The following is an 11,152-nucleotide window of genomic DNA, read 5'->3' on the forward strand; positions in this document are numbered from 1 at the left end:
AGAGGTGGCAAGAAGACACAGAAGAACTGTACAAAAAAGATCTTCACGACCCAGATAATCACGATGGTGTGATCACTCACCTAGAGCCAGACATCCTGGAATGTGAAGTCAAGTGGGCCTTAGAAAGCATCGCTAGTGGAGGTGATGGAATTCCAGTTGAGCTATTTCAAATCCTCAAAGATGATGCTATGAAAGTGTTGCACTCAATATGCCAGCAAATATGGAAAACTCAGCAGTGGCCACAGGACTGGAAAAGGTCAGTTTTCATTCCAATCCCAAAGAAAGGCAATGCCAAAGAATGCTCGAACTACCACACAATTGCACTCATCTCACACACTAGTAAAGTAATGCTCAAAATTCTCCAAGCCAGGCTTCAGCAATATGTGAACCATGAACTTCCAGATGTTCAAGCTGGTTTTAGAAAAGGCAGAGGAACCAGAGATTAAATTGCCAACATCTGCTGGATCATTGAAAGAGCAAGAGAGTTCCAGAAAAACATCTATTTCTGCTTTATTGACTATGCCAAAGCCTTTGACTGTGTGGATCACTATAAACTGTGGAAAATTCTTAAAGAGATGGGAATACCAGACCATCTGATCTGTCCCTTGAGAAACCTGTATGCAGGTCAGGAAGCAAAAGTTAGAACTGGACATGGAACAACAGACTGGTTCCAAATAGGAAAAGGAGTATGTCAAGGCTGTATATTGTCATCCTGCTTATTTAACTTATATGCAGAGTACATCATGAGAAACGCTGGGCTGGAAGAAACACAAGCTAGAATCAAGATTGCTGGGAAAAATGTCAATAACCTCAGGTATACAGATGACACCACCCTTATGGCAGAAAGCGAAGAAGAACTAAAGAGCCTCTTGATGAAAGTGAAAAAGGAGAGTGAAAAAGTTGGCTTAAAGCTCAACATTCAGAAAACTAAGATCATGGCATCTGGTCCCATCACTTCATGGGAAATAGATGGGGAAACAATGGAAACAGTGTCAGACTTTATTTTTTGGGGCTCCAAAATCACTACAGATGGTGATTGCAGCCATGAAATTAAAAGATGCTTACTCCTTGGAAGGAAAGTTATGACCAACCTAGACAGCATATTAAAAAGCAGAGACACTACTTTGCCAACAAAGGTCCGTCTAGTCAAGGCTATAGTTTTTCCAGTAGTCATGTATGGATGTGAGAGTTGGACAGTGAAGAAAGCTGAGCGTTGAAGAATTGATGCTTTTGAACTGTGGTGTTGGAGAAGACTCTTGAGAGTCCCTTGGTCTGCAAGAAGATCCAACCAGTCCATCCTAAAGAAGATCAGCCCTGGGTGTTCATTGGAAGGACTGATGTTGAAGCTGAAACTCCAATACTTTGGCCACCTCATGCGAAGGGTTGACTCATTGGAAAAGACCCTAATGCTGGGAAAGATTCGGGGCAGGAGAAGGGGACGACGGAGGATGAGATGGCTGGATGGCATCACTGACTCGATGGACATGGGTTTGGGTGGACTTAGGGAGTTGGTGATGGACAGGGAGGCCTGGTGTGCTGTGATTCATGGGGTCGCAAAGAGTCGGACACGACTGAGCGACTGAACTGAACTGGACTGTTAACCCACCATACTCCTCTGTCCTCCACTATCTCCGGAGTTTGCTCAAATTCATGTCCATTGAGTTGGTGATGCTACCTAACCATCTCATCCTCTGCCACCCCCTTCTCCTTTTGCCTTCAATCTTTTCCAGCATCAGGCTGGGGGGCCCAAGCAAAGCCTCAAGAAGCCAATTTGATGGAAATGGCTGTCATTCTGTGAAATTCCACAGTCTAAGCCAGAGTCAGGGTTGAGTTGATCCCAAGTAAATAAGAAGCTGTGATTCTCTTGGTGCCAGCAGCAAACTTAGCCTAATTTTATAGCAAATAAAACACATCCCTTCATAAAGAGGCTACAAATGAAGTCGTGGCCCTAAAGGGGACTGACTCTTAGAGGTAGTCAGTGTTTCCTCAGTTTAAACTTCACTGTCAGCTATGGACACAAAACTCTGCCCAGCAGGCCTAGGCCATGGAGAGACACGTAGGCCACGTGGGTTTCACCCGGCCTCTGTGTGAACTGATTCTGTGAGGGGTTCTCATGTCTCAGGATCAGAGCCAGGCCTCCCGTGAGCTTCAGAAAGTAAGGCCGTCCCTGAGTTCTGAGTTTTCCTCAGAACTGAAGAGCGGCTGTCACGGCACACACAGTGACAGGTTCCTGGCTCCAGGTTATTCACTGCCTCTCTCTCTTGACACAGAATTTGCTCAGGAGTCAGTCTGTCCCTTACTCTTGGCGAAAGATGGTTCACACTTCATAAGAGACCATGTGTGCCCAACACTGATGCTCAGCATTCTCCACCACGAGATTCTTGCGTGTGCGTGTGTGTTAGTCGCTTCAGTTGTGTCCAACTCTTTGTGACCCCATGGACTGCAGCCTGCCAGGCTCCTCTGTCCATGGGATCCCCCAGGCAAGAATACTAGAGTTGGTTGCTGTGCCCTCCTCACCAGATTCTTGGCCACCCTCTAAACACTAGGTGCCACATCTCCATGAGGCCTTCGCGAGCCCCCTCCCCTGGGCTCCCAAGCCTCACAGGGCTGACCTAAGAGTCAGTTGTCAGCTCCTCTGGAGGACAGGGTCCTGGCCTGATTCGCCGCTGATACCAGCTCTGCTCAGATAAGACTGGGCGTACAGATCCACACTTGTGGGAGGAGACAGCAGGAAGCCCCCTAAGGCAGGGCCTGGGGTGGGGACTCACCCATGGGAGATTCTGGCCACGTGGATGCTGGGTATGCTGTACTCTCTGCCTGAGACATCCGACAGCACCGTCCACCAGTCTCCATCCCTGGAGAGAGAAGGATGAGGGAGCCCCCTTCTCAGAAGGGCCAGACCCTGGGAAGTGCTCCTGGGGGATTCACAGGGACCCTCCAGGCTGGGTCCTGTGGCCACCTGTCCCACCTGAGTGTCCCAGGTTTCCTTGCACCAGCCGGTCCAGGTACCTCCTGGGCAGCAGATAGTCTGATTCAGGCCTCCCCCCACCCCGCCACTGCTTCTCCCTGCAGGAGTGTCAAGCTGTAGACACTCAGCTTGTGTGAGCTCAGCACCAAAGGCCACACTCTTTTCTCCCGGGAGGGGCCCCTCCCCCCACGAGTGCATCTTCAGGGATTGGGGGAGGGGACAGAGCACCCCACCCAGTGCCCTCGGAAGGACTTACTCCGAGACGATGGTCAACGGCTCTCCCAGTCTCAGCGACAGCTCTGCCTGCTCACCCACTGGGAAACTGCCCAGGGCCACAGCCTTGGCCCGGCTCCTCTCTGGAGGGAGGGACAGAGGTGGTCACCCTCTGGCCAGACGTGAGTTTCAGTGGAGGCTGGCCTCCCAGAGGGTGCCTGGATCTGATGCTTTTCCACAGAGCTGTGTAGAGCCCCAGGACGCCCAGACATCTCCTGGGGTCCCTCAGGGAGAGGACCGGTGTGGCAAGGGGAGTGGTCCTCCTGGCTACAATCCCTTTTTTTTTTTCGACTGTGCAGGGTCTTTGTTGCAGCACGTGGCTCTTTGTTGCTGTGTACAGGCTTTCCTCGAGTTGCAGCGAGTAGGGGCTACTCTCTAGCTAGTTGCAGTGAGTGGGGTTCTTGCTGCAGTGGGTGGAGTATAAGCTCCAGAGTGTGTGGGCTCAGTGGTCGAGGTGCATAGGCTTAGTTGCCCTGTGGCAGGTGGGATCTTAGTTCCCGGACCTGGGATAGAACCTGTGTCCCCCGCACTGGCAGGCAGATTTTTAACCACTGGACCACCAGGGAAGTCCCTACAACCCCATTTTTATACAGATCATCACAGGAGATTTTGATAGAGGAATTCTGCTGTTCAGCAAACTTAAAACTGACAATTCTAAGCAGGTATTAGCCTGGATTTCTGAGCTCAGCTTCTGAAAGCTACTGATGAGGTGGTTACCAGATGGACCAGATTTGAGGGTCTGGGAGGGGGACACAGGAGGGTGAGGGCTCCTGGAGGGGCCCGGGACATTACCCATCTGGATGGGCACTGTAACTCTGGAGTGTCTGCACGTGGGCAGAGCGGTTCTCTTGTGACTTTTGTCCTGAGTGACAGGCGCAAGTCTGTGCTGCCCCCTCAGAAGTACAGCCCCAGGCCCGCTGTGACAGGCCTGGCCCAGAGCAGGCGCCCAGCGGAGGGCATGGCTCTGTCAAGTGTCCTAGTCACACACCTGCCATATCTTGCTGAGCACCTGCTGTATGCATCATCTCTATTCAGCCCCATGACACAGCAAGGCAACTGAGGCTCCCCAGGGCGCTCTGCTGGGAGTCCCTCTCCACCCATGGGGCACTGCTCATGGGCCCAGGGAGGGTGGACTGGCCTGCACAGCACATCTCTGAAAGGCCCAGACTGCTTGGGAGGCTGACGTTCAAAGAGGGAGTCACAGAGACAGAGGATGCCAAGCCACCCCCACTCCTACCCCACCCCACCCCACCCCACCAGGACTGGTCCTGAGAACATGGGGGCTTTGAGGCCTAATCTTGGACAGCAGGAGGCAAGCGGCTACCTTTAGCACAGGATGTTCATCCCCTCGCCCCACTGGGGACCAGCCTGCCCCATCTAACTAGACCTCCCGATGCTTGTCCAGGCCCACTTTTACTGAAAAATCACATTCTACTAAGCACCCTTCACCCACACTCCAATGGCCCCCTCCCCTTCCTCCTCATCCCATCTCAGTAGGGGCCTCTGAATCAAAATATGAGAAGCAGTCAGGGCCAGAAAGAAAGGCTTATGTAACTCATAGATGCTCTTCAGGGCCTGAGAGGCCTCTGTGAGGCCCTCTAGGCAGAGCTGGGGCCCCAGGAAGTGAGGGAGGGAGAGAAGAGGACAGACAAGGACCCAGGGGATGGGGCGGGGCAGACACAGAGCTGGACTCTTTATGGGGACTGAGGGCCTCCAGGACATGGACAGAGTGAGACTGAGATTCTGGAAATGGACCGGTTCCTGCATGTTCTCCCAGACCCATGTGGAGATCCCCTTGTTGGCCCCAGACTGGAGTCCCCAGAGCCTGGGGCCTGGCCATCCCACAGGGAAGGGGATGCCTGATGCCTGAATACACGGTGCGAGTAAGTCTGGGGAGGGTGTCCTGAGACAAGAATGGAAGCAGGTGGCCAGAAGGGCCCCTCTCCCTTCTGGAAGCCCTGGCTTCACACCCCCAGGAGCCACTGAGTTGCACATGCTGCCCCCTGACGGGTCCCCTCCAGTGGCCGAGTCACCTTCATCCTTCACTCCTTGGATGAAATGAAATGTCCCTTCCCTGACAAGCCCCTCAGCCCACACTCTCAGAGACCCTTAAAACTGTCACCAAAATCTAACACAATTGCAATTGATGGCTGCTTTAGCTACTGTCTCAGGGGCTATGTCTGCCTTGTTCACAGCTGTGGCCCGTCCTTCCCCTGGAGACCCTGGGCGAGGGAGGTACCCAGTTCCCCTCTGTTCCCACAGGCAGGGAGGGCTCCACTGGGGGTCACCCCTCTCAGCTGCCTCGCCGTGAGTCAGAGCTGCCTTGGGGGCACTGCCTGTGGCTTGATTCAGAGGAAACAAGGTGGAGGTCTGTGTGGTTTCCAGATCTCTTCCTGCAGGGGCCCAGGCTCTGGGTACACAGTGAGTGGCAAAGAGGAGGCAGCTGCCTGCCCACCAGGTGTCTGCAGGGTCCAGGTGTCGATAACACCTGGATTTGGGATCTGGGGGAGGCTGGTATTAAAGAAGGGAGGACACTGGGCCTTCCCTGGGGGTCCAGTGGTTAGGACTACTGACTTGTACTGCAGAGGGCACAGGTTCGATCCGTAGTCGGGGAACTAAGATCCCACATGCTGTGCGGTGTGGCCAAAAAGAAAACAAATAATAAATAAAAAAAAAAAAAAGAAAGGAGGATATTGGGGATGGGGGCAGAGAACTGGAAAGGACGCCCCCGCCAATGTAGAGGACTTATCAGATTGGGGGCAACACCTGCCAAACACAGACATCCAGACTGTGGCTCTGCACTCTCCCACTTCTGTTTAACTGTGTGGCTGTGTCCTTCCTCCTAAAAGTGCTGATGGTTTAGAGAAATCTTGTTATCTGTGATGGTTACTTTTGTGTGTCAGTGTGGCTAGCCCACAGTACTCAGATATTGGGTCAAATACTAGTCTAGATGATGCCATGCTGCTGTTTTTTTTTTAGAGGAGATTAACATTTAAGTCAGTTGTTGTTCAGTCATTAAGCTGTGTCAAACTCTTTGCAACACTATGGACTGCAGCATGCCAGGCCTCTTTGTCCTCCCTGGAGTTTGCTAAGATTCATGTCCATTGAGTCAGTGATGCTATCTAACCATCACATCCTCTACCACCCCTTTCTCCCTTTGCCTTCAATCTTTCCCAGCATCAGGGTCTTTTCCAATGATTTAAATCATTGTATTTAAATCAGTAGATCTTCTCTAGTCAGTTGAAGACTGAGAGAAAAATGTTGATGTCCTTGGAGGAAGAGACAATCCTGCCTCCAGGCTCCACTCCGGAATTCAGCAGCATCAGCTCCTCCCCGGGTCTCCAGCCTGCTGACCTACCTTGCAGACTTCAGACTGGCCACTCCACAACTGCATGGGCCAATTTCTTAAGTTCTCTCTTACACACGTGTGCACACACATACTCTACTAGTTCTCTCTCTCTCTCTGGGGACCGCTGACAAATGCATTATCAAAACCCCAAATCAGAAAGTGATGTTAGAAAGGATTTGTGGGCTGTTTTAGGGAACAAGAAACAAACTGGGGCTATAGTTCTAACATCAAAGTATTAGATACTGCAGGATATTTTGAAGGCCTAATCATCTTAATCATCTGACTCATTGGAAAAGACCCTGATGCTGGGAAAGACTGAAGGTGGGAGGAAAAGGGGACAACAGAGGATGGGATGGTTGGATGGCATCACCGACTCGATGGGACATGAGTCTGAGCAAGCTCTGGGTGTTGGTGATGGACAGGGAAGCCTGGCATGCTGCAGTCCATGGGGTTGCAGAGTCGGACACAACTAAGCGACTGAACTGAACTGAATCATCATAAAGACAGACATTTTTAGTCAGGACTGCCTTAGAAAACCACAATGATAGGTTCAGCCTAAGCCTTGTATGAACTCATTTTTTCCAGGCATCATAGCTCTATTTTGCTTCAAGTTATTTCATAGCACCTCTCAGGATAACAGCATCACCATCCAGCAGAACTTTGTGTGCTGATGGAAATGTTCTATAATTGTGTTGTCCAATAAGGTAGTTACTAGCTACATACGGCTGGTGAGCACTTAAAATAAGGCTGGTGTGACTGAGGAGCTCAATTTTTGATTTTAATTAATTTCAGTCTAAACCGAAATAGCAACATAAGGTTAGTGGCTGTGATAATGGATGGTGCAGCTTTGGAGAGCAGTGGAAGTGAGCTGGTCTGAGAGCTGCAGCTCAGTCTCTGGATAAACTGAGTTAGGGGGAGGGAAGCTATGGGAGATGTCTGGGGGCCCATCACACCCTCCAGTTCGCACCTGTCACCCTCTCACATTTTCTAGTTTATCTGGTTTACTGTTCTGACCACTAATATGTACACTCCCTGACAGCAGGGACCCTGGCTATGTGGTTCATGGGGAGGCGAACAGTCGAAGCTGTGTTGATACTTAAAGCTATGTCGGAGTGGCTGGTCAGGAAGGCCCTGGCTGCCCCGGGGCCCACGGCCTACCTGCTTGCATGGGCTCAGGATCCTGGCCTTGCACACAGGGGCTGAAGCTTGGGCTTGGAAGGGCTTTCCCCCTGCTGGGCTGACTTCCCATGGTTCGTCAGAAGAACACTCAGGAGCACATCGCCAAGAGAAATCTGAAAGAGATGCTGTGATGGGGAAGTGCCATGGCTCCCTGAGCCTGGTGCCCAGACCCCTGCCTCCTCCCGCTCCTGCCCAGCCCCCCTCTACCCCACCCCACCCCAGCTCAGCCCTCCTGACCTCCTGGCGGACACAAGGGAATGAGATCCCTCCCGTCAGGACCAGGCTCCAGCCCCTCCACACCAGACTATGAAGGCTTTCTGCAAACCGGAACTTGTTTTCTTTTCATCCCATCTTTTCTATGCTGCAGCCATGCTCCATTCAATGTTTCTGGGCCTTTCCCTGTGTGAAGTCCCCTCCCACTGGCTGGAAGATCTTTTTCCCATTTCCGGCCTGTCTGTATCCCACCCTCCCCAGGAAGTTTTCCCTGAATCCCCCAGCCCTCGCTGCTCATTGCTATGGTTCCTCAGAACCACTGCCTGACCTAGGATCACATTGTCACCTGGGGGGCAGGGGCCAATGACAGGACAGAGTTCATTCATTCCAGGCACACTGGGACCCATGGTTAGGTGGGCAACAGGGATCTGAGGGGGCTTGGGAGCTGGTGTGTCTCGCAAGCTAAGGTGACCCTGAGCACACAGTGGCTAGTGTCACAGGGCAAAGTGAGATGCATGGGAGACTGTATGACACGGTGATGACTTGCAAGTCTTTACAGGATTGGTTGTCGAACCATTTCCCTCTCTTTGCCTCCATTTCCTCACTTGAAACAGGGGATAACGACACCCGCCATGCGGGCCTGAGAGATAATGCCTGTGAAGAGCCTGGCCAGCGCCTGCTTTTCCTTTCTCACACCCTGAATGTCCCTTCGCCAGAGGCTGTCTCTGGGGGCCTTCCCTTGTGTCCCTCTCGGCTCCCTGTTCTGCTCTTCCCAGTTTTTAATTATTCATGTGCTGGGGTGCTTGTTTAACCAGTCACGATTCCATAGCATGCTGTGAATAAGGACCTCTCCGTTTGCCCATTTCCTTGGCATTCTCACCCATAGATGGCACTTGATGCACATTACCTAAATGGATGGAGTGATTATAAGCTCTGTGGATAGGTCTTATCCTTGTTTGTTGTTGTTTAATCTCTACGCTGTGCCAACTCGTGCAACCCCATGGGTTGTAGTCCCCCAGGCTCCCTTGTCCATGGGATTCTCCAGGCAAAAACACTGGGGTGGGTATCCATTTCCTTCTTCAGGGGATCTTGCCCATTATCTTTAGAATAATTTAAATTCTCAGGTTTCCATGGTAATGCTGATTTTTTCAAACAATATATTATTAAGATGTTGCAGGAAGGTGGTTTCCTTCCTTGAGACAGCTTCAGTTTTTTCCTTAGAGATAGGACACGATTACACCAGTGTGGGGACACGGCAGGCTCCATCCTGCCTTTGAACATCTCCCTACCCCTGGGGGAGGACAGCTGCTCACCATGATCTTGGAGGGGCTCCTGTGGCCTCACCAGCCATCCTGTCTGAGGAGTCAAGGTCCTGCCTTAGAGGTTAGAACATTTATCTGTGAAACCATCTGCCGTCTCATGCCAGCCATCGATGTGGGGAAAACAGGATCTGTTTGCTCTCCCTCCCAGGGGAGCTCAGGCCCACCCTTAGGGGATGGCTCCTGGCAGCCACTTCCTGCTCAGACTTGGAAATCCTGAAACCTTAGCAGCCAGAGCTGGTGCTGCTGTCTCCTGGGGTCTCTGCTTCCCTCAAGGTCAAGGCAGCTCTTCATGGTCAGGTTTTCAACAGTCCTGCTGGTCCCAGCCTTTCCTTCCCACTTGGGTATGAGGTACAGACATGGGTCCAGAAAATCCCTGGGACAGATCATGCCTGGCTAGCGCAAGGGCTTAATTCAGACCAACCAAACTCAAGCTGTGTGACCTCAGGCAAAGCGCGCGACTTCTCTGAGTCTCATGTGTGAATCTGGGAATAATACTGACACCATGGGTTGCGAGGAGAAGCTGAGCAGCCCGGCAGGGAGTGTGTGCTCAGTGAAGGTTGCTTTCTTCTCCTTAAGCAAGACAAAGTCACCACCGTTACCAACCACACTAAACCCAGAGGCTTCTTCCCGCTGCAGGTGGAGGTGGGGGCTGGGCCCACGGGAGGCAGAACCCTGCACGCAGGCTGCCAGCTCCCAGCACTCTGCCAGCTCCCTTCGCCTGGTCAGGTCAAGGTCAGGAAGACTTCTGGGGGCAAAATGAAGACAGTGGGTGGGCAGACCTAGGAGGAGGTGGTATTGGCCCAAACTTAAAGAGAAAGAATCTAATAATAACTGTGTTAAGTATCTGAACAACTTACTCATGTTAGGCACTTTGCAGGGGCCCAGGCATGGGCGGAAGGAAAGAGTTAAAGACAGCTGAGGTCAGCACATGGCCCACATTGTTTTGATCATTGCACTTGACCTTTTGAGAGATTGGCAGAGTTTGAATACCATTCCAAACAATGACCAGGGCCCAGAGAAAGTGATCTCGGGCTCTGTCGGTAGCCGTAGCCGGTTAGTGAAGACCTGGGTCTACAATCTGAGTCTTCTGTGTGTTTGTGCTTCTGAAGATAATTTCTCAGTAGTGGAGGTAACTCATAGGTTTGGATTGAGCTAAACAGAGAACCCCTACCTTCCCTTTTAGCTGAGAAAGATCAGCTGAAGACCTTTTCGAGAGGAACTGTAGACTCCAGAAATGAACGTGCCTTCAGAGGTTATAATTTAGACTCCTCGTATCCACTGACACCATACGGCTATCGCTCAGAGAGGGTCCCCAAGTCACAGAGCAAGTTGGTAACTGAGATGGTACCAGAATGGGCATGAAAAGCAGCTGGAGGGAACAGCAAAGGGGGAGAGGAGGACCCTCAGAAGCCGCTTCTCACAGCCTCAGCAGAACCACCTCCCCTTGCCCTTGAGCTTATTTCCCAACCGTATAGCCCACTCCCAGTCTTGAGGGGACCATCCTTCTTCAGTCCCAAGGCCATCGGAAAATAAAAACAAGCATACTTACTGGTTTCCTGTCATCAGAGTCTTGAGGTGGGGGCCCAGCTAAGACGCATGCTTTAGCTGAAGAGGTTGGAGCTCTGGAGGGGGGTGGAAAGTCTTCTGGAAGTCTGCCAATGTCCTTAGTCCCAGGCCACCCAGAAACCTCTCGGCCTGTGACAGTCTTCAGGGAGCTTTGGGGAGCTTGGCATCTGCCTGTGGTAGCGGTCTGTGCCCTGGGGATGGGACGGGAGCCCCGTGCTCCTGAGACCTCTGACTAGTTGGCCGTCAAGAACAGCCAGGCGGGGAAGCGGGACCCACGTCTCT

The 11,152-nt window shown here is 51.9% G+C and overlaps 1 protein-coding gene across 1 annotated transcript in view; it reads right to left on the bottom strand.

The window, feature by feature from the left end:
• SLA2 (Src like adaptor 2) overlaps positions 1-11,152 on the bottom strand; it is a 28,319-nt gene extending 17,167 nt beyond the window's left edge. The window contains exons 1-4 of the mRNA XM_081560139.1: positions 10,854-11,152; positions 7,749-7,882; positions 3,225-3,324; positions 2,769-2,855 (exon numbers count right to left, since the gene is read on the bottom strand). Coding sequence (XP_081416265.1) covers positions 2,769-2,855; positions 3,225-3,324; positions 7,749-7,839 — 278 coding nt within the window. The 5' untranslated portion in view covers positions 7,840-7,882; positions 10,854-11,152. The remainder of the gene's footprint in view (positions 1-2,768; positions 2,856-3,224; positions 3,325-7,748; positions 7,883-10,853) is intronic.

This window comes from Giraffa tippelskirchi, chromosome 13 (assembly GCF_054371585.1).
Source record: "Giraffa tippelskirchi isolate mGirTip1 chromosome 13, T2T-mGirTip1v1.2.pri, whole genome shotgun sequence".
Taxonomy (NCBI): Eukaryota; Metazoa; Chordata; class Mammalia; order Artiodactyla; family Giraffidae; genus Giraffa; species Giraffa tippelskirchi.